At 40.9% G+C, this 24,200-nt stretch overlaps 1 protein-coding gene across 3 annotated transcripts in view; it reads left to right on the top strand.

Annotated features, from left to right (window-relative positions):
- The first annotated feature begins 8,398 nt into the window (after positions 1-8,398).
- LOC149315813 (rho GTPase-activating protein 39-like) overlaps positions 8,399-24,200 on the top strand; it is a 118,215-nt gene continuing 102,413 nt past the window's right edge. For 2 of the 3 annotated variants that reach the window (XM_089514173.1, XM_089514169.1), the window contains exon 1: positions 8,399-8,490. In XM_089514173.1, the coding sequence (XP_089370299.1) occupies positions 8,480-8,490 (11 nt within the window). In that variant the 5' untranslated portion in view covers positions 8,399-8,479. Of the gene's footprint in view, positions 8,491-10,437; positions 10,522-24,200 lie in introns of those variants that run through there. The other variant, XM_089514171.1, reaches the window with a different exon arrangement.

The raw sequence follows: 24,200 nt of genomic DNA, 5'->3' as shown, positions 1-24,200 counted from the left end.
GTGGCAAGGGAGACCATGTAACATGTTTAAATAATGTCACACTACCACTATAGTGGTAAAGCAGCAAGGGTGCCCCATTGGAGTGTGTTGAAGGAATGTTGCACTGGTGCTGTTACAAGAATGGGGTGAGAAAAAGGAAATGTAGGGCAGGGGAAAATTGTAACATCCCACCAGAAAATAACCAAATAAGGATGAGGGATGGGAAAATGTGTGAAGGAAGCACTGGAGGCCATCCAAAACTGCCATCTGTGCACAAAAGCTACAGTGTCAATAATCACTACATTTGTGGGATCAAGATTGAAATGTGAAAGGCAGCATACAATCCCATTAGTATAACAATGGTATAAACTACACTTCTTAATTACAGGAGACCAGTGTGAAAAGGCCTCCAGTTTAACCAGTAGTTTAAACATGGTTAATTTACTAGCTGCCTTGAGTCCAATCTTATGAGAAAGATGGGATATAAATTAAATAAATAAATAAAAATAAATAGTTTACACATGCACATTTATGCAAATCTTGGAAAAGTTGCTGTAGAGATTTGGTAATACTGTTCCAAATATGACAAGGCCTGGATCCACCTCATGGTCTTGTACAATCAGGAATTCAAATGATTTTTTTTCTTAATTCTATTTAACTTGGCTAATAGTTTATCCCTTCAGCCTCCTGTCTCCAGATTGCTGGGCTATTACGTTTTTATTTTTCTGCCTCAATTTTGTTTCAGCTCTTTTCAATGCCTCAGGATTTCTCTACTCTCTATATGCAACTGAAACAAATCTGTGGCCTGAAACAGATGGGTTTAAAAAGCTGGCTTCTGCGTAGCTTGGAGGCATGGCATTTAGATGATGCATGCCCTCAACCTTCACAGAAGCTGCGAGGGCATCTAAGGCGGCCCAAACCCAAACCCCAAAGAAGCAGATCTTTTCCATTCCTTTCCGTGGTTCATGTGGGACCACAGTGTGTGGTTGCTCCGGTCCTGGAGTGCTCCTGCCTGTCTGTTCCACCTCATGTTGAGTTCTGACTTCCACTCACTGCCCCTCACTCCTGGAACCTTCTCCCCCCCCCCCCCCCGAACAAGAGCCATCACTTCTTTAACCAGCTTCAAAATGGAGTTGAAGACCATCCTGTTCAGAGAAGCATTCCCAGGCCTTGCATAATTGTCGCTTGCCTCCCTGGATGAAGATTAACCATCCATTATGAAGCCAAGCCCTCCCTCCAGTCCATCTGCCTTGGAGGTAGAGAGGAACTGCTGGACCTCATCCCCTTCCCCACCACTACTCCCTTCTCCTTTTGTGTGGTGTCTTTTTAGATTGTAAGCCTGAGGGCAGGGAACCGTCTAATTAAAAAGACTGTATGTACAGCGCTGTGTACATTTACAGCACTTTATAAATAAATGTTAATAATAATAATAATAATAATAATAATAATAAGAAGAAGGTTGGTCTCCCCCATCGTTCTCATCTTCTATGCAGCCTTATCTTCTGCAATCATTCCCTTTTATATTCAGTGGTTTCACTAGAGGGTGCAGGGCATTTGGACCGCACCAGGTGACAACCTAAGGAGGGGTGACACCACTGCTCCTCAAATATTTCTGCCTTTGGGCAAAAACAGGCTTTGGCATTCACCTGTGTCCCTTTAAAATGATGAAGAGGTGGTGTGAGTAGTATGAGGTGGGAGGAGAAAGGAGAGGATCCAGTTTTTAAATTTTTATTTTTTTAAAATTTTCTTTAAAAATATCACATTTTACCAAATGTTAACTTCAATTAAATTATGTATATGTAAATACATTTAGGCTGTGCATACTATATTGTAATTTAAAGGTATAATTTTAATTTTGCTGTTTGTCACAACTAATATCATTACATTCAGACAGGAATTATAATTAATGAGTAATATCAGTAAAAAAAATTACATATATTACTAACATTGGTGTGGTATGGGAGGGTGACACCAGGTGATGCGAAACCTAGTGACACTACTCTTTATATTGTAGGTATCCATTACTCAATCACCTGCATTTCCCCCCTTCCTTTACAGTCATTGTTTATATATTTCTATAGGAGGAAGCAGCTCTTTTTCTTTGGGGATTCTTCATGGAACTGTTCTTAGCCTTCTGATAGTCTCTCTCTACACACTGTCCCTAGGTGACTTAAATTCCAGTAGCTTTCAGTGCTTCATATAAATGAATAATATCCAGCTCTTGCATTTGACCTAAGAACTTTCTTCTTCCATCCATTGTTACATCTCTAGCTGCAAGCCTATTTGTGAAGAAAATTTGAAGTCTATTGTCTCAAATTCAGTATTATTGAGACCAAATTTATCATCTTCCTTCTCAATACTCTTCATATACCCTCTGTTTCAAATGATAGCCCCATAATCATCCATCCAATTGAACAAAAACAAATTATTAACTTATCTTTGACTCGTCTTCCTCCTTAGCATCCCACACCCAATTCTCATGGTACTTCTCCTCTTAGAGCACTGTCAAAGGATGAGCCATCCTGTTCACTACCTTGATTTTTGCCCTCAACCACCTTTTGTTTGACCGCAGTAACTTTCTCCTTTCTGGTCTTCTGCTATCACATTTTAGCCACATCCCCTATATACAAAACTCTTCCACTCAAATTATTAACCTCTTGTGTTGTTCTGACTACATGAGACCCATACTTAGAAGCCTTACACTGCCTCCACATCCAGTCCAAGATTCAGCATAAACTCCTCATCCATATGATTCTGAGCCCTTTATGTTCTTATTCTCATCATGTTCCAGTACATCCCTCCACTTAATCTCTGTTCCTCCAGCCCCATCATATTAGATGTCCAAGCAGCAGTCTGTCTCTTCCATTGCCCGAGGCAGGAGGAAAACCACTGCTACCATATCCCATCTTCACTGCTTCTCTTTTTGCCCTTGTTGTTACCTCCTATCCACATATTTCACTGTAACTAATGAGAGATTCCCTGATATTGTGTTGCAGTGATTTCAGACAGAACAAGACTAGTAATACTATGCCCTGAGCCCTATTGATTAGTCTGAGCTATTGTACACTAATTAAATCAATTGGTGAATGTTGAATCAACAAATAGATAAATCTAAATGATCCAGTGAGTCTTCCCTAGTTGTGACGAATAATAGGATTAAAGCATATATTTGCTTAAGTATAACATTAACACCATCTGTAGCACCATATATCACCTGTCCTGCAGCCTATCAGCTCCTTAAAATATTTAGGCCACTGTAATATAATTTATTTATTTTTATTGCAGCACACAGTGTAATGTCTTATTGTATGTGGTGAAGTATTACTCAGATGGATGGCACTTTATAAATAAGTCTGAATGTGCCATTTGTATTGTACATTATTCCTGTCTAAAATAATGAGGAGGTAAGTGGGTGATGTGGGAACTGATTAATCATATTTAATATCTCTGTTAGAAATGTACAAATGTGTACAGGGAAACTTGCATGACATTTTTACCAAACAATGGTATAACTAGTCTCTCTCTACACACTGTCTCATCTGTTCCAGTGGCTTTGTCTCTCCTTGAGCCCTTTTAATGCTAAGATGAACATGTGTCCTGTTTTCAGATTTTTATTACTATATGCGATAAAGAAATAAATAAAAATCAGTAATGACTTGCCACATTTTATGTAGTTCTAGCTCATGAAAAAAAAGATTAATAAGTAATATTGTGTGTTTGCAAATCATTTCCAACGTATGACAACCCTAACACAAACTATCATGAGTTTTTGTTGTCAATATTTGTTTTGCCTTCCATTTGCCTTCCACTGAGGCTGATAGAGTATGACTTGCCCAAGGTCACCAAATGGGTTTTCATAGCAAAGCAGGGATTTTAACCCTGGTCTCCCGAATGTCACAGGGTGCATATGGTAGAAATAATGCAATTTGACAACACTTTAAGTGCTGTAGTTCCATCCTATGGAATTCTGGAATTTTTAGTTTTACAAAGTCTTCAGCCTTTTTGCCAAAATGTGCTGGTGCTTCACAAAATTAAAAATCCCAGGATTCTTTGGGATGAAAACATGACAGTTAAAGTGGCATCAAACTGCATTGTTTCTACAGTGTAAATGCACACATAGTCCAATGCTCAAACCGCTATTACATTAGCCTGTGAAAATGGCTTAAGTGTTTAATACATATAATTTTGACTGTTTAGGATGTAAACAGACGTGTTAGTTTATAGAGTCAGTATGCAGAGAGATCCTGTAGCACTTTTGAGACTAGCTAAAGAAAGTTGTGGACTTAAGTTGTTAAGCTCATGCTGCCAACTTCTTTCTTCAGTTAGTCTCAAAAAGTGCTACAGGATCTCTCTACATATTGTTTAGAATGTGGTATTCATTAGGTGTGTCATGGAGAAGAAATGGGATGCTATGTGGAAATGATAGTGAGAGCACTGCTGGTCCCTGATTTCTTCTTTGTGAATTACCTTGCATGGCTTATTTGGTTCCACTAACCCTACTAATTTTCGTCTGGTGGATGTTTAGCTTGTCCTATAGCTTGTGGATTTACAAACTGTCCTCTCCTTTTAACATTAGATACAATGAACACTTATGTACTGTAAGCAACGTTTAATTTGTACCTAGCAAGATTTTCACTCTTCTCAACCCTATTTGATTTGATTTATTGATTCACTGATGAATAGCCTATTTTTCTTCCAGTATTGGGATACAAGATGGTACTCTATGTAGTATGATTTTATTCCTAGTGTCTGACTATTTTTGGAATGTGGAAGCCACTAGTTACAATTAACTAGTTGTTTGCAATTAATTAATTCCCACCAATAATGTAAACTTAATTAAATGGCATGATGATTGTAACATAACAAGAGATAATATCATTTTCTTGTTGGTTTAATCTCAACCTTTATTTATTTGTATAGTTACAAGGTATGACCTCATTAAATGCAGAAGGAATATCAGTGTTTTTGCCATGTCTCATGTTCTTTTGGGAGTGCTGAAATAAAGTGGAGTACATGTGTTTTATACCACAAGCCAGAAGCTTGTAGCATGCAGATTTTAAACATCATAAATAAAGTAACTAGTTATTTCTGAGAGCTGAGTAAATAATTTGACTTAAAATTTGTAACTGTAGGAACAACTAACCACTTATGACAGCCCTGGAATAACCGTCAGTAATTGCTTTTTAAAAGTAGGTTTCCATGTTCTGAATAGTTTTAAAGATTATATATGCCAAAGGTATGTATGTCAGAAGTAATCTATTCTGGAGATAAGATAAATTATATTATTAAACTATAATACTGCTTTTATCCTGTGCCTCTGGAAAACAATTAGTAACTCTTCTTAAATGGAAACAAATATTTGAAGTTCTCAGGCTGAGTGTATATCTCATCTGGCATGTGTCCATTAAAGTGGCCTATCATCTATAAAAGGTAATCATAATAAATGTCCCAAGACTCCATTGTTTTTGTTGTAACATTGTTTGGAATATGTATTTTACAGTTTCTTAGAATATGCTGCAAGTAGATCACTATCTTAAAGTCATGAGAACTTGTCTGATCTTGAATGCTAGCTAGATAAGCCCTAGTTAGTACAGTACTTGGATGGGAGACTGCTAGGCACTGTAGGCTATATTTCAGAGGCAGGGATTGGCAAAACCACTTCTGACTATTCGTTGCCTAAGAAAGCCTTATGGAATTCATGGGGTTGCCATAAGAACTGGTGATTTGAAGGGAAATACACACACGCACAGCTCAACTAATATTTTTACTGACGCTACAAAATACTGAGATTTCCCATTTAATTGGGAAGAACTGCCACCAGGGGCTGCAATTGTATTATATTTGAAATGAGGCCACACTACATCGGCCGCTGATTGACTTGTTCAAGGCCATTTATGTGGGTCTGCATTACTGTCAGACCCTATAGAATCTATACGGTTTAATCTGTTTTGAATTAGTGAGCCTCAGTTCAATTTCCTTTGGGGCTTCCACAAGGCATTATCCTTCCAGGACAGCAAATACACTTCAGAAATAATGCAGTCTGGCTCAGTGCTATGGAGTCTTGGGATTTTTCCTTTGACCTCTTAGGCTGAGAGAATGTGACTTGCTTTTGGGGCTGAGTGGAGATTTGAACCCTGGTGTCCAAAGTCCATACTCAAACCACTACACTGTGCTGGCTCTCTTGCTTAAATTATATCCTCTAAAATAAAAGTTGCCCCTTATTTCAAGAACCATACCGGTCTCTCAGAAATAGTAACCCTATTATCTAATATGCTGTCTTGTTCTGAAACTTAACTGGGCATACTTTGGAAATTATATATCCCTCTTATTTTGGACATCCATGTCCCATTAACATAGAATCATAGAATAATAAAGTTGGAAGAGACCACAAGGGCCATCCAGTCCAACCCCCTGCCATACAGGAACTCACAATCTTACAAAATAAGTAACCTGGAGGCAGACACCATCACCATCACCGCCACCAACAATTAAACATAAATTTAAAACATCATAATTTAAACCATTTTAAAAGTAAAAACTATGGGGAAAAGAAGGAAAACAAACTCTTGTTTCCAAATAAAGGACTCAAAATAGTTTAAGGGCTGTGGCATTGGGTTGGGGTAACCAGACATTGTCCTTTTCCTGGATATGTCCTACATTTCAGCCTTCTGTCCAGAAGGAATTCCAAAATGTCCTCCATTTTGAGCATGACTACGGTAAGAAGCATGAGTTTACATTATTATGAGTGTTTTAGCTTTTCTCTAGTCATGTCCTCAGTTTCTGGACAAGGTACCCCAAAATGTGGGACACTGAAGAAAAATGGGAAGACATAGCCAAATGAAAGCTAAAAACACGAATAGAAATGTAAATCCATGCTTCTCTTAGTCATGCTCAAAAAGGAGGACATTTTGGAATTCCGCCTGGAGAGAAGGCTGAAATGGAGGGTGTGTCCTGGAAAAGGATGAATTCTGGTCCTAACCACTAAAGAAGACAAGGCACCTTGAAATGTAGGACATTAGCAAACACACATTGAAAACACTAATATAAATTAATGCTTCTTAGTCCTGCTCAAAATGGAGGACATGTCTGTGAAACTGTAGTTTTTGTGAGATATTTATTAGCTTTCTTTGTCAGAGATCTCCAGACGGTGTCACAAAAAAACCCCTACAATTCCCCAGGATTCCCTGGCACTGAGCCAGGGCAGTTAAAGCTGTCTCAAACTGGATTATTTCTGCAGTATGTTTTGGACTTTTTGTTGTTGTTGTTAGCCCCCTTTGGGTTAGTCTTGACTCATGGCAACCCTCTGGATGGACTAGACTTCTCCAAGACTCCCTATTTTCTACTGCTCTGCTTAGTTCTTGTAAATTCATACCCATGACCTCTTTAATAGAGTCCATCCATCTAGCACAGTGGCTCCCAAACTTTGGGCCACTGAATGTTTTGGACTTCAGCCTCCAGAATTCCTGATTGTTGGCCAAGCTGGATGGGGCTTCTAGGAGCTGAAGTCCAAAACAACTGGGGGAGCATAGTTTGGGAAACACTGATCTAGCATGCGGCCTTCCTCTCTTTCTGCTTCCCTCCACCTTTCCTAGCATTATCCCCCATTCATCCCTAGGGATCTTTTCCTTCTCAGGATGTGTCCAAAGTACAACAGCCTCAGCTTTGTCGCCTTGACTTCCAAGTTCCAGGGAGATTTCTGGCTTGATCTGCTCTGGGACCCATTGGCTTGTCTTTTTGGCTGTCCATTGAATGCTCTTCCCCAGCGCTACATCTCCAACGAACTGATTTCCTTCCCGTCTTCAAAAATGGACGAGAGAAGGCTGAAAGGGAGGGCTGCCCTGGCTCAGTGCTAGAGATGGCTCTGGTGCCACAACAAACTACAATTCCCAGGATTCCCTAGCACTGAGTCAGGGCAGTTAAAGCAGTCTCAAGCTGGATTATTTCTGCAGTGTGCTTAGGGCCCAAGTTCTGGAATGCTATGGAATGTTCTGTATGCATTACCTGAAATTCATTTCACATTTAAATATGATTTTAGCCTCTTGTAAAAGTAATGAGAGAACTTTTGGATAGAGTCTCGTAGGGTCACCTTCGGCTGAGTGATCCGCACTGCGGAAATAACCCAGTTTGACACTGCTTTAATGGCCGCCACTCCATGATCCATGATCCATTTATTTATTTAATGCTGGGGATTTCTTGGGAACGACTGTAACTTTTGTGAGACGTTGACTAAGCCTCCCTTCTCCAGGGCCCTCACTTTCTGGACTTAAAAGCACAATTGCCCAGGATTTCGAGGACTTTCATGGCTGACTTTGTGTGGCTCTGCTTCTGAGGCCTTTCCCCGCCAGAGGGCCTGAGGGAAGCAGGGCCCTGTTCCTAGTCTAGGGCTCCTCCAGACGAAAGGAGGGAGGCGGCTGGGATCAGGTTTCATATCCTGATCCTGGCTGGAGAGAGAGGGAGCCACACTGCTCTCAGAGAGAAGGGCACCCAGGAGGAGGGCGCCATGGCGGAGAGGTAAGGGTTGCTGCGAGGGAAGGGAGCTCTCAGGGATACTTTGGGACAGGGCCTCTTCTTGGCTTCTCCTTCTCCTCCTCAGGCTGGCGGCTACCTGTTGAGGCGGGTGGGGCTCAGGGCTGGGCCTGGAAGAGACAGACAGAGACAGAGAGAGGGAGCTTCAGACGCCATTCCATGCTGCTTTCACTCTCGGGGAAGGAGGGAAAGAAAGGTGTGCATCCATACTGGAGAAATAACCCGCTTTGGCACCGCTTTAACTCTTTGTCTGGCTCTTTGCTATGGAATTCTGGGAGTTGGAGTTTGTTGTGGGGCCTTTAGGCCCCACAACAAACTCCAACTCCCAGAATTCCATAGCAAAGAGCCAGACAAAGAATTAAAGCGGGCTCCAACACTGGATTGCTTCCTGCAGTGTGTTTTGGACCAGCTTTCTCTCGTCCATTTTGAGCATCTCCAAAACACACTGCAGAAATAATCCACTTTGAAACCACTTTAACTGCCCTGAGAATCCTGGGAATTGTAGTTTTATTGTGGCACCAGAGGTCTCTCTGACAGAAAAGGCTCAGTGTCTCACCAAACCACAGTCCCCAGGATCCCTTAGGATTGAGCCAGGGCAGTTAAAGCGGTCTCAGACTGGATTATTTCTTCAGTCTAAATCGTGTAAATTACGGCATGTTGTAAATGTATTACCTGGAATTCATTTCATGTTTAAATATGGTTGAACCTCTCAGTGTAAAAAGTTGTTAAGTGAACTTTGGATAGAGTATTGCATGATCACCAGGTATACTTTCTTCGGCTACATCCACACTGCAGAAATAATCCAGTTTGACACCGCTTTAACAGCCACTGCTCCATGCGACTGAATTCTGGGAATTGTAGTTTGTTGTGGCCACAGAGCTCTTGTGAGAGAGAAAGCTAAATCTCTCACAGAATGTTCCATTCCCAGAATTCCATAGTGTTGAGCTGCAGCGGTGTCAAACTACATTTATTCTGCAGTGCGGATGCAGCCAAAGAGGGACTCCAAACCTAACCCAAATCTTGTTGCTCCCATGATGAATACTTTCCCCACAACAAACTACAATTCCCAGAATTCCATAGCATGGAGCTGTGGCAGTTAAAGCGGTGTTAAAACAGATTATTCTAACAGTGTGGATGCAGCCCTCGACTATTCTAAAACTGAGACCTGGGAGGACAAAAAACAGGCAAAAGTGCTTTTTGAGGGAGAAATCCTGGTGTGTTGTGGTGGTGGTTCAAGAACAGAGAGAGGTCCAAAACACACTGCATAAATAATCCAGTTTGAGCCTGCTTTAACTGCCATGGTTCAATGCTAGGGAATTCTGGTAACTGTAGTTTTGTGAAAGATTTAGCTTTCTCTGTCAGAAAGGTGAACCGCCTCAGAAGAAACTTGCCAAGGAGACCCCATGATAGGTTCCATTCACAGAAATGACTTGAAGGCACAAAACAACAACAACATTCATGCAGAACTATTACTTCAGTGCTGTGGATGTGGGGAGAAAGAAGGGATGAATCATGTATGGTTTGGGTTTGAGATTATACTCTTGCACATGGCCAATAACCACCTATTGCTGCCATCCATAGTTGTGGTAACAAACACTGTTTAGAGTTCATGGAGAACCATGCACTGAAAGGCAGTCAAGAGTATGCCTTTGTATCACTATTCATTCAATACACACTCTGCTTTTGAGCATGGCAGGACGGATGTGCTTTGCGATTGTGAGTATTGTTGTTTTTGTGCCTTCAAGTCATTTCCGATTTACAGCAACCCTGAGGCAACCCTATCATAGTTTTTGTTGTATGCCTTGAAGTTGTTCCTCATAGTGGCTGTAGGGTAAACCTGTCACAGGATTTTCTTAGCAAGTTTCTTCAGAGGGAGTTTGCCATTGCCATCCTCTGAGGCTGAGAGAGTCTGACTCACCCAAAGTGGGTTTCCATGGCTGAATTCGGATTTGAACCCTGTTTGCCAGAGTGCTAGCCCAACGCTGAAACCACTGGCCCACGCTGGCTCTTTCGATAGTAAGTATCCAGCTCTTTAAAAATACATAGCTATTAAATATGTGGTAGAATTCAGAGATATAGCTGTATTAGTCTGTAGAATCAGTATCTGGAGAGATCTTGTAGCACCATTGAGGCAGAGGGTGCATCCACACTACAGAAATAGTCCGGCTTGACTCCACTTTAGATGCCTTGGCTCCATTCTATGGGATTCTGGGAATGGTAGTTTGTTGTGGATCAAAGCAGGGTCAAACCAGATTATTTCTGCAGTGTGGATGCAGCATTACTGAAAGAGGGAGGTTGGTAGCATGAGCTATCGTAGACTTAAGTCTACTTCCTGAAATGCTATTAAATATTTGTCCAATTCCCAGCATGGCCATGAAACCCACTCTGTGACCTTGGGCAAGTCACACTCTCTCAGCCTCAGGTGAAGGTAAATGTCCTCTGAATAAATCTTGCCAAGAAAACGCCGATGATAGGTTTGCCTTAGAGGGTCACATAATTCAGAAACAACTTGGAGGCACACAACACACACAGTTACTTCAGAGTTCAGCCATGCCATGCTTGATTAACCCACACAGTGGGGTGTCATGCTCCCACCATGGCCCCTATTTCTCATTGGCATTTCATTTCCCCTTTGCTTAATGGGAGGAATCTTTCTTCCAGGTTTTCATTTTGACTAACACTGTGAAGATTTTAGAAAGTATGTACATCACAGTGGGTTCCAAACTCCATTGTGTGAAGTCTGTATGTATGTCATCCATTAGTTGTTGCTTGTATAGCTGCGCCATGAGAAATGTATCAATGAATGTAGGAATCCCATTTGGTTCTTTGCTTTTTAGGGCAGGATATATGAATGGTCCTTTGCAAATCTGGCTGTTTTAATCAAGAGATTATTATTTCTTTGCCTGATCAGCCAGTGGCCTTTCACGTCTCTCTTTTAGTACTATATTGGCTGTTTTTGTTTGGGTGAAAGAGTAAACAGACAACCTGATACTTTTAATTGGAATGAATTTCTATTTTTGGAAGTTACGTTTTATGTTTATGTAGTGTAACATAGTTCAGAATCTAGCATGAATAAGCTTGCATTACACCAATAGGAGCTGATGTAAATAAAAAGGTAGGTGCTTAGCCTTTATTAAATTCTTGGAGAACCCTGGAACAATTAACTTTTGTGCTGTAACTGTGATTTCCGTTCACACAAAACAACAGCTTTTAATAATGAAGTAGCTGATTTTTCAGCTTAAAAGAGTCGTGTGTAGAGTTGCCAGTATCCAACATTTTATGCCAAATAGGATTTTTTTACATTTATTTCCCAAGAGAAGCCTCCCCCATTATATTTTCCCCTGCAAGTCTTTTATTAAAAACATCTTTATTGTAAGTTTAACATAATTGTATTAAAATAAACAAACAAAAAAAACCACACCAAGACCATACACATTTCTCCTCCATTACCTGTTCACTCCGATATTCTGGTTTCAGCAAATCATTTTTATCTTCCCTTTTTTCTTCGTTATTGCTACAATGTTAATCTTCTAAACCATCTCTGGTAATATAATTAATGAAATATCCCATTTATGTATGTGCATGTATATATATATATATGTGTGTGTGTGTGTGTGTATGTACATATGTTCACCTGCATGTACTGTACCTACACTCCTGTTAAAAACTTCTTTAAGACATTCTTTAATTTTTTAATTAATAGCGCTATTTCTTACATTTCACATCCTTTAATCAGATTTTAAATCCTAAACAAAATTGTTGGGACAGACACTTGAGTACTTTTTTCAAGCCTTCTAAGTATGTATCTGTATGTTTGCTTTGTAAGGATCTTGTTGGTTTGTCCATTTCAGGTACGTCCAATAATTTCACTAGCCAGTCAGTCCTCTATCATTGCCTCTCCCTCCAAGTCTTAATACTCAAAAGTGGCATAATAAGTCCTAAATACCATAAAGACACTAGATCCTGTCTGATCTTGGAAACTAAGCAGGGTCAGCCCTGGTTAGTACTTGGATGGGAGACAAACAAATACCAAATCCTGTAGGCAGTATTTCAGAGGAAGAAACTGACAAAACCACCTCTGAATATTCCTTGACTAAGAAAATCCTACGAAATTCATACACAGTATGGCTTAAAGACTACTATTTAATAAGTTACTCAGATCCAAAGCTCCTGTGGAACGTATGCAGTTTTCTGGAATCTAGCCTAGCTAATAACACTTTTTTTCTAGAGCAGAAATTCAGTTTGAGCATGCCATATTTCATTTGAACTTGATGGGATTTTCTTCCATGTGACCTACTTCTTAGTCTGTGCATAGGATTGCAGCTTAACTAAATATATCAGTTCAGGCTGGTTCATATTACAGAAGTCTTCGGCCTGTTACAGACTGCCAAAATAAAGCTGCTTCGAGTCTCTTTGGAGGTATGCTGTTTAAATGATGCATGGGTCCTAAGAGTCTGGAGGTCACGCCAAAGCCACACCCCATTCCTAAGGACTGGAGTGCAGCTTTGGTGCAGCTTCCGGATTCTTAGGATGCATGCATCATTTAAATAGCATACCTCCAAAGAGACCCGAAGCAGCTTTATTTTGGCAGTCTGTAACAGGCCCACATGTACTTCTTTCAGGGATATCTTGCAGTCTTTTTGTGTGCTTTTCATCGATATAGTAGCTTTGTTTTGCCCACTCCCATACACAATTGTTACTTCCAAGGCAAAAGTTAAGGTCAGGTGTAAGTGGGTAAGAGAGTTTTGGAAATGTTGAAAACCAAACACTGTTTTTTCTCTGTTTGATTCAACAACTGATATCTACAGCTCTGCTGTGACCTTCTTGAACTTGAGCTCTTGCATAAATATAGTGGATAATGATTTTTCCCTTTATTTGCCTGTGTTATTAACAACCCTTATTATTTTGTATTTGGCTTTAGGCTGTGTATCTAAGGCGGGTTACAATGGCTGCCGCCATTCGCTGAGTAGGGAAGCCCCAGCGGCCAGACAGCGAGGCTTCCCTGCACAGCGAAAAAGGAGCGCCGAAATGGCGCTCCTTTTAGAAACGCGGAAGTGGCGCCGCGATGGGTGGAGCGCGCCCTCGCGGCGTCACTTCCGCCACGACACGTCTGGATGCACAGCGTCCAAGACGTCAAAATGGCAGCGCCCATGTGGATGGGCGCCGCCATTTAAAAACGCGCTCCGCGTGTGTTGGGGCCGGGGCGGGTTAGGAAGGGGCGTCGTTAGTGGCGGTTTGTAACCCGCCTAAGTTCATTTAACTGTAATATATTGAAAGTCGTCTCTCCTAAAATAAGGTGGTAGTTCTGTTTGAGGGGGCTATCTTGTTTAAAATAATTTTTTTTTAAAAGAGTTAGGAATGGCCCCATAGAGACAGGCCAAAATAAAGCTGCTTCGGGTCACTTTGGAGGTATGCTGTTTAAATGACGCATGCACACTAAGAGTCCGGAAACTGCTCCAAAACCACGATCCAGTCCTAAGCACTGGAGCACAGCTTTGACCAACTTCTGGACTCTTAGTAAGCATGCACCATTTAAACAGCATACCTCCAAAGTGACTCGAAGCAGCTTTATTTTGGCCTGTCTGTATGGGGATATGAAACTTCTAGAAGGGATGTAATAAATATGGAAATGTAAGAAACACCACTATGTACATAACAATAATCTAATTATATTGATCTAATTTGGAAAAGCGGTATATAAATAAACATTATTATTATTATTATTATTATTAGTTATGGAATGTTCTGTATCTATTATCTGAAATTCCTAACATACTTAAATATGGTGTAACCTGTCCATGTAAAAGTTATAAGTGAACTTTGGATATAGTATTGCATGATGCGCATGTTACTTTCTTTGGCTGCATCCTCACTTCAGGAATAATCCAGTTTGACACCACTTTAACTGCCATGGCTCAGTGCTGTGGAAATCTGTGAACTGTAATTTGTTATGGAACAAGAGCTCTCTGCCAGAGAAGGCTAGATATCACAAAACTGCACTTCCCAGAATTCCATAGCATAGAGCTGTGGAAGTTAAAATGGTGTCAAACTGGATTATTTCTGCATTGTGGATGCAGCCTTATGAGGAAGATGTGGTATAAGAAAAAGTCTAAAAGAAAGACCAAATTAGGAGCCATGAAAGGTATTTGTAATAGATATTAATAGTGTGTAAGGGTTGTTATGAACAAAAAAAAAGCAAAAAGGTGACCCTTTGTTTTTAAGAGTATAAAATGTATTAATTATCTAGATTTTTCTCCCCCAAAATGGTTTACTAGTAGAAATTGATTTTGGGTTAATTTTAAAATCCCACAGTGAGGTACTTTAGTATTCATTCTTCTGGCTTTAAGTCTTGCTTGATAGGAGAGTAACAGTAAACAAATAAACAAACATACGACCTTATCACACTTGTGGAATCCCAAACAGAAATGGGATTTAAATTAGAATTAAATAAGAAAAAACCTGCAAATGTGGGGGGTTTATCACACAGCGTTACTGCCAAAGTGAAATAATGGCCCTGGACAAACAGGCCCCGTAGCATGTCCTGGCGACGTCCTAGGGTTGCCTTGGGGTGTCGTTTCTAGATGCCCCACAACTCTAGTATATTACCAGGATGTCATAGCTGTGCGGCGCCTTGTACACGGCGCGCACAGCTGTGATGTCACTGCCATGTGTCTTCTAGACAGGCGACGTCCACGCGCCGCCACATTCAGTTTGTGGCGGCACAAAAAGGAGCCGCTTTTTATCAGTCCTTTTGCTTCCGTGTAGCCGCACTGCGCAGTTTGGATGCTGCGGCGCGGTTACGCGGAAAAGAGGGGCAGCCGCTGGTCTTTCTGGCGGTCTGTACCCCGCCAATGTGAAGATAAAGTGAAGGGAAAGGGGACAAAAACGGCAGCTTTTTACTTTTGGGAAGTTCCGAAAGTAAAAAGCTGCCGTTTTTGTTCCTTTTGCCTTCGCATTATCTTTGCATTATTTCACTTTAGCAGTAACATTGTGCGATAAACTTCCTGCATTTGTGGTATTTTTTCTAATTTAAATCTATTTTAAATCCCATTTCTCGTTAGTATAATAGGTATATAGTTTGTTGAGTGCTTTCAGTTGGCAGGAAGAGCCAAGCTTGAATGATTAAGCAGTGTAAACCAGAACAAATCAGAATTTTTACCAGTTCTGATATGTGAATTGAGCTGCTGTCTGCCCCTTCATGAATTGTTATTTTTTATGCATTAAAGGCCTGATTCACACTAACACTGGCTTCATTGCAGCACCAAATTAAAACATGACTTTTTATTAAAGCCTTTTGGATCTAGTAATTTTATTCATATTGTACAAGTAAACGGTTTGACTGTTTAAAATTATTTTAGTTTGTTGGGTTATTTAATATATTTTTAGACTGTAAATTGTGTTTTAGTATTTGAATTTTTAAATTCTTTGAAGCTGTACAAAATTATTGTATTGTCATCCTGACAGCTTCGAATACAAAAGTATAAATATTTTGAGTGGGGGAAAAAGAATAGGTCAATGTTCAATAGAAAGATGGACACAGACTATCCCGAAAGAATAAAATTTCAACAGGTTTCTCTCATTCTTCACAAAGGAATTGTCTGTACTAATATTTTGCCATCTTTTTTGTCTTGTTCAAACACGAATAATAATAGTTTGCCTATCTTGGATTGGCAATAATTAAATATAGTTGGAGAGCTGATATAATAATAATAATAATAATAATAATAATAATAATAATAAAAAAAAAAATACATTTTATTTATATACCGCTTTTCCAAAAGATCAAAGCGGTTTACACAGAATTATATTATATATATATAATATGATATATTAGAGGAGCAATCTCTGGAAGCATGATTTTAATCACGAGACACCTGTTCTTTGTTTTTAGTGTGAAAGCAGTCATGCCGTGGTTATTTAAAAACATGAAGTCTTGTTACTGCTGTGTCATGGGAGTTTCCACTCTGAGGCTAGCAGATTATGCTCACTGGTTATTACAGTACAATATTCTGATGATATATGGTGGAAAGTGCTAAGTATCATAAAATGTCAGGTGCTTTTATACTTCACAGTTTCTTTCTTTTAAAATCAGTTATCAGCATGGTGTAGTAGTGGTTTTAGCTCTGGACTATGACTCTGGTGATCAGGTTCAGTTTCCTGCATAGGAATTGATTTGATTCCCTTCTCAGCCATGGAAACCCACTGGGTGACCCTGGGTGAATCACATACTCTCATCCCCAGAAAACCCCATGATAGGTTTGCTGCAGGGTCACCATAAGCTGGAAATGACTTGAAGGTACACAGCAACAACAACAACTACTACTACTACAAATACAAAATAAAGAAAAATCTGTGAGTGTGTTTGAGCTGATGATTTTCTTATACTTTATGATAATTTCTGCTAATAAAAATAGCAGTAATTGTGGGAGCCAGAGTTCTTTGTAAATACTGTACTATATGTCAAAAGGTGAGAAACACTGCTCATGTAATGAGACATTTTGACTCTCAGAATTAATGAAGACGTCTTGCATGGTCCAAGCAAAATATTAGAAATGTTTTAAAAATAAACAAAAAGGTTAAGCAGTTTCTGCCGTTCCTTTTTGGATTGATGGCTGAGCAAATAATACAGCTGTATGCTCCTTGGATTTATTCCATGAGTGTGCACTAATACATTCTGTTTTCCTAAATCCTAATCTCTCTGTTGTCAGTAGTCCTTGCATGTTGTTATAAACGTAGCTTGTTCTTTAATCTGCTCTGTATGCAGTCATGTGGCGTTTACAGCTTGCCCACCTGTGTAGATCAGCAAATTGGAGGATTAAAGTGCCTTTTGTCCAACAAAAGGAACAAATGGACCATATTGTAAATATTTCTGAACAGCCTAAATGCAACAGGAGAATCACTATTATAGTCTGAAGACTTTGGAGGAACTATTTATACCTTAGGCAGTAGAATTCTGTGTCTACTAAGAAGGGAAACCCCACTGATTTAAATAAGATTTATTTCCAGTTAAGTGGCCATAGTATTGCTTCCTAAGTGTCTCAAGATTTCTGAGGTAACTAGTTTTCAAATCTTCAAATTTATGTGAAGTCAAAGGCTTTCATGGCTGGCATCCATAGTTTTTTGTGGATCTTTCGGACTATGAGGCCATGTTCTAAAAGACTTTCTTCCTGATGTTTTGCCAGCAGCTGTGGCTAGCATCTTTCTCTGAAGATGCCAGCCACAGATGCTGGCAAAACATCAGGAAGAAACTCTTCTAAAACATGGCCTCATAGCCCAAAAAACCCACAAAAAACTTCAGAATGTATTTAATATTTCAGAATGTTGTATATTTTTAACTTGTTAGCCGCCCCGATTGTTCTCAGAGGGGCGGGATACAATTAAATTTTATTATTATTATTATTATTATTATTATTATTATATTTAGGATCAACAGAAGTAGCAAATTGTCATAAAACATTATTTCTTAAATATCTTAAAATCCAGATATTTTGTCTGAGATTGGCATAGCCATTGCACTTTCTTCCTTGATCTTCCTTAGTAGTTGTTCCAGGTCTGGGAGGTTTTCTTCTAGTATTATGGTGCTATCAAATAGTTATTTTCATAATCTACTTCTTTTTTTTATGGAGCTTGTAGTACATTGAATACAATTGACACATAAAGCTGAAATTTGGCACAAAAGTAACTTGGGTAAATATTTCTTCCTTCCTTCCCATTTTAACTGAAAAAGCTCATATCATTTCTTCAAGCCTTCACAGACCCCCTGTGAGTATATCACGGCCTCCTGCTGTGGGTCTGCGGACCACAGATTAAAAACTGGTATGCTAGACTATTAGTTTCTCTAAATCGAAGCAGACTGGCGACAAGGAGCGGCCTCTGGCCACTATTGGCTCGCGACTGCATGGCCTGCTCTCAAAGCGGGCTGCTTACAGTGGTCCCAAATGGGCCACCGGCAGGAGCAGATTAAATCTGCTCCTTTTTCTGGTGGTTTCAGGCCACCTTTGGCTGCCTCAGAGTGGCTTCCTGCCGCTTTGGGTACGTGTGTCATCTGAATGCCATGCCCCTGAAGTGGCCAGAAGCCGCTTCTTTGACCTGTCTGTTTTGGGTCTCAATATCCTTTGTTCTGAGTGGCAGTGGATATCCAGGGCCTGACAGAGCTGTACTTGGAATGTTTAAACTGAATATGCTGATGGTTGAAGTCAGGATCTCTTGGATGCAAAACAAATGCTCTGCCATCAAGCAGCCTCATCTTCTTCACATTTAATTTAGTTATTTTGTTTATAATGTTATTTTGCACATAATGTTGTCAGTTTAGGTGTAGAGAATATGCATGCTTCATTTAATATGTAGTAGTAGGTGATACTGATTCTATCTAACTGATGCCAAGGAGCTGTGGAAGTCCTGATTTATTGTTGGTATACTGTGATGTTTTGGATGTGGGTAAATAAATTGAAGCTCAGTTGAAATAGAAGTTCTATTGGCCAGTAGGAAAGTTAACCAGGTGTTAGGATTGCAGCCTGTCTTGGATGGCATTGCAGTTTCTCTCAAAGTTTAGGCTGTAGCAAAGAAGAGAGGGGTGGTTGGATCCTGCATTGTTTCTGGAAGGCCAGGTGGCAATTGTAGTCAGGAATGTCTTTGCACTAGCTATATCCTTTCTTAAGGGGGCCATAGTGATTCATGTCATGGGCGCTTTACAGAGCTCCCAAAAAGGGCGCTCTGCCGGCACCTGTGTTTGCTGCGTGAGGGAGCCGCAGCAGACAAACCGCGCAGCTCCCCCACGCAGCAAAAAGAACACACAAAAAGCGGGTTCTTCTTGCGGCGCAGTTGTGATGCCGCAAGGCGCCAATGGCACACTTGCGACGTCACATCCGCACCGTGATGTGTAGACGCTAAGTGTCCGTCACATCAAAATGGCGGCACCCATGTGTATAGGGCGCCGCCATTTTGATGTCCCCAGTATGTACTAGGGGTGAGACCTGATTGGATGCTGTGTCCTTGGCCAACCCCTAGTACGTACCGGGGGCAGAGCCAAAGCCCATCTGGAACGGGCCTTAATTTTGTCCCAGTTAAGACTGTGTAATGTGCTCTGCATGGCCCTGCCCTTGAGGAGTGTTTGGAAGATACAGCTAGTGCAGTGATGGCAAACCTATGGCACGCGTGCCAGAGGTGGCACTCAGAGCCCTCTCTGTGGGCACATGTGCCATCGTCCCAGCACAGAGTTTGTTACTAGAAAGCCAGAGGGACATGGCACTTTGCAATAAATAAGTGGGCTTTGGGTTGCAGTTTGGGCACTCGGCCTTGAAAAAGTTCACCATCACTGAGCTAGTGTAAAAGTGTGCATTTTAGGAAATCATATATCACTGATCATACCCCAACTGCACTAGTGTCTAATTCGCGTCTAGGCAAATTTCAAAGATTTGATTTACAAAACCCAAAATAGCTTTTTTGCCATTTAAAAGACTGCCTCTTCTCTTATGAGCCTATGCAAAATTTGTGATTCTCAGCAGAAGCCCTATTGTTTGTCTCACAACCATACGAAGCACAGTTTTCTCTGTAGTGGCTTCTCAGCTGTCGAACTCTTCCCAAGAAAAGTAAGACTGGTGCTATCCCTCTTGAGACTGTGGGCAGATAGGATGTTAATATTTTGGATTACCATTGATCCTGAAGACTTTTTTCTGTTTAGTTTTTTGTTTGTTTTGTATTGCCCCAGGGGACCTGGTAGGCTGAGAAGCAACAAATAAATACCTTAAATAAGTATGTTTATTTTGAATTTTTGAAACAAACACATGTTATGTTGGCTTTGAAGCACATCTAAGTATATAAATATAGCTTCTTGGGAGTGAGTAGCTCCACAGCTAAAGACAGCAAATATCGATAACACAACCCTCAAAGATTAATGTCAGATAAAACTAGCAATCTAATCATAAATGGATTTGCATGAAAATAGGTTTCAGTGGAATTTATTTCCGTCTGTGTGTTTCAGCATGCTTGCATGGGAATCTCCCATCAAAATCAGTGAAAGAGATGCTCTGAATAAATATGTTTTAAAGATGAGATCTAAATTAGTACATTATATATTATATATTGTATTACATTATAATAAATTAATCTTCAGTTGAAATATATTTCTGAATGTGGGATTGGCTGCTTATATAAATATATACACACATTTGATTGAAGCAGGGGAGGAATTACACAGGGCTGAGAGTGCTGGCAGACGCAGGTCCAGGAGGATTGCTGAGAGACAATTGGCAAACAAGCCTCAGCTGGCACCGAGGAGAGAATCTCCTACTTAACCACCTGTGAGATGCTAACTCGGTGCTAGAGTTTATTGCATGATCCTTTGGTGTGACTGCTCCCGACACTGGCTCTGTGTATCCGGACTCCTTGTTGCCTTGACTCTTGACCTTGGAACGAACTGGACTCTTGCTACCTTCTGGCTGCCCTGACCTTGGACTGGACTGACTACTCTGACCTCTGTTTTCCTGACTTTGGCTTTCGGCTTGCTCTCTAACTCTCATTCCTTGCAAGGTTTGTGGACTGTTTCCAGTTGCTTTGCTAATTGCCTTGCTGAGCCATCCTTATTGGCGTTGTTTGTGTGTGCTGGCCGCAGTCCAGGACATCAATATAACCATAATCCAAGTTCAACTACAGAGGCAGAAGAAGAATAAATTGAAAGATTTTATGCTTGAATCCAGGAGGAAATTGAATCACACCAAAACAGGATTTGTTGTTAACCACAAGATGATTGGAATGCAAAAATGGGAAACAAAGTAGAATCAAAGATTGTAAGAAAATTTTGGCTAGAATCAATAAATGAAGCAGGAGTGCGACTGGTTGGGTTTTGTGAGGCCAAAAGTTTGTTCATCGCAAACACATTCTTCAGGCAAATAAATAGGCAGCTGTATAATACTTGAACTTCACTTGATAGCCAATATAGAAATCACTATATAGACTACATAATCTGAAACAGAATATGAAGAAGTTCCAGTTTCTTTGCCAAAACAAAGACCAGGAGCAGGTTGTGGAAGAGACCATGAACTGCTAACATCAAAAATTAGCATGAAGCTAAAGAAGAACACTAAGGTGCGTTACAGACCACCCTCAAGCGGCCGTTTTCCCACCGCCACCATTCGCTGCAGAGGGAAGCCCCAGCGGCCAGACTGCGAGGCTTCCCGACGCAGCGAAAAAGGAGCGCCGAAATGGCGCTCCTTTTCAAAACGCGGAAGTGGTGCCGCGAGGGGCGAAGCGTGTCCTCACAGCGTCACTTCCGCCGTGACGCGTCTGGACGCTATGCTTCCAAGACGTCAAAATGGCGGCGCCCATGTGTATGGGCGCTGCCATTAAGGACGCGCTCCGCGCGTACTAGGAATAAGGGCTGTGAGGAAGGTAAGACCCCTCCTAACCCTAATACGGTCCTTCCTAACCCTAGTACACGCGGAGCGCATACTTTATGGTGGCCTGTAACCCGCCTCAATCAATCGTTATAGGATTGTCCATGACATTGTATTTCCAATTGCTATGTATGGTTGTGAAAACTGGACAAAAAAGAAAGCTGATAGGAAGAAAATGCAACCAGAAGAACATCTTGGTAGAATGGGATGATAATGTAAAAATAGATTTGCACTATTGAGCCTAATTGACTGGGAGCCAGAAGAACTCTGGACTGAAGTCAGGAATGCAAAAAAACACACTGTCCGCAGCCAAAAAGAAATAGAAGTTTTAGGAGATGACAGATGAAACTCTGCAAGAAGTTAAGGACAGGCGAGAAGCAAAAGGTGACAGAAATAGGGTCAGAACTCTGAATGCAAATGTTTAGCGACTTGTGTGCAGGGACAAGGAAAACTACTATAATAATCACTGCAGAGAAATAGAAGCTGACAACAAAAAAAGAAGAGAATTCTTCTGAAAAATCAGGGAAATCAAAGGGAAATTTAAACCAAGAGTGAGGATGCTCTGTGATCAGCAGTGGAACACATTACATGACTGAGTAGAAATAAAAAGACAATGTAAACAATACACAGAAGAACTATATCAAACAGATGTCAGGTCAGATTAATTCAAGGAAGAATCATTTGGAAATGAACCCACAATTTTAGAAAGTTGAAGTGAAAGCTGTACTCAAGGCACTTGGGAGAAATAAATCACCAGGAACAGATAACATACCAATACAGCTAAAAAGACAGAATTTACTCTAGTTCTAACGAAAATCTGTCATCAAGTATGGAAAACAGATTGGAAATGCTCAATATACATTCCAATCCACAGGAATGGGGACAGTCCAGAGATTGCAGTAACCACTGGAAAACTGGATTAATCTCTCATGCAAGCAAAGTTATGCTCAAAATTCTACAACAGATCTTCTTGGCTTTACTTCGCGAACAAAGATTCAGGAAGGACTTATCCGTGCTTTCTACAAACGCGTTGATGACGTTGGATGTATCCTTCCAGCCTGTGCAATGGATTTTTCTGGTGGAGCACAGCGTGCACAGAACTGGTCTCACCCTTTAAACCAGAGATTCGACTGCTGAGACCTTGACAAGCATGGATGGTGGCAGCGAGGTCCTCGGGTCGTAGGTTTCCTTCTCTTAGATGGTTGACCTTTCAGGGTTAGACAAGCACCATCTGCCCGGGTTTGGGATTAGAGTTTTCCTTCTCCTAGGATGGTTGCCATAAGGCTAGAGAGCCCATCCTGCCCTTTGGCGCTCTTGGTCAGGCCCTTTGGTTGTGACCTGTCTGGCATGGGAGGCCCTACCGGTGGCTATTATACCACCGCCAGCATAGCTCACAACTTCATTAGGGTATGCAAGCCTCTCCTCACACAGTCAGAGCATAGCTGGAGGGGAATAGGAGACCAGAAGATGACAGTTAAGGAGGGAGGAGCCTCTTTCTTCAGGCTATCCCTGGTGGAGCTGGGTCTGTCTGATCACTCCCTCTCAGGCTGGATATACAACAGATATGAAATGAAAAGTAGCAGGTGGCCAAGCTAGGTTCAGGAAAGGAAGGGGAACTAAGGAGCATGTCATAAACATATGTTGACTAATGCAGTACAGCAATGAATTACAGAATAAAATCAGTCTCTGCTTTATAGATTATAGCAAAGCCTTTGGTTGTGTACAGATCATGAAAAGCTATGGATCTCTCTCAAAGAAATGAGTGTTCCATAAATGTTGTGCATATGCATGAACTATACTTAGGACAAGAGTCAGAACAGAATACAGAGAAACAACATTGGCAGGGTACAGACTGCCCAAAAAGGGCGGTCTGCCAGCACCTTGTTTTGCTGTGCGAGGAAGCTGCAGCGGACAAACTGTGTGGCTCCCTCGTGCAACAAAAAGAACCCGCAAAAAGCGTGTTCTTTCTGCGGCGCCATAATAACGCTGCAGTGTGCCAATGGCGCACTCACGTCATCATTATGGGGGGCTTGACGTGTGGATGCTAAGAATTTTGCATTTTGACGCCTTCGTCACGTGCTAGGGGTGAGGCACGTATGGGTGGTGCGCCCTCAGCCAACCCCTAGTACGTGACAAGGGCACCCTATAGTCCCATCTGGACATGGACAATATTTCCATTTGGCAAATGGGTCAGGCAAGACTGCATTTTATCACCCTGTCATTTTAACTTGTGTTAATCATCCATAATGCATAATTAGGCTCAGAGGAAGGAGGCGTGAAAATTGGAGGAAAAAACAGCCGCAA

The sequence above is a fragment of the Sceloporus occidentalis genome, unplaced genomic scaffold (genome assembly GCF_023333645.1).
Source record: "Sceloporus occidentalis isolate IW3139 unplaced genomic scaffold, rSceOcc1.0.p SCAF_3, whole genome shotgun sequence".
NCBI lineage: Eukaryota > Metazoa > Chordata > Lepidosauria > Squamata > Phrynosomatidae > Sceloporus > Sceloporus occidentalis.
Note: the sequence above shows the minus strand (reverse complement) of the source record. Positions and strands in the feature narration are given on the sequence as shown.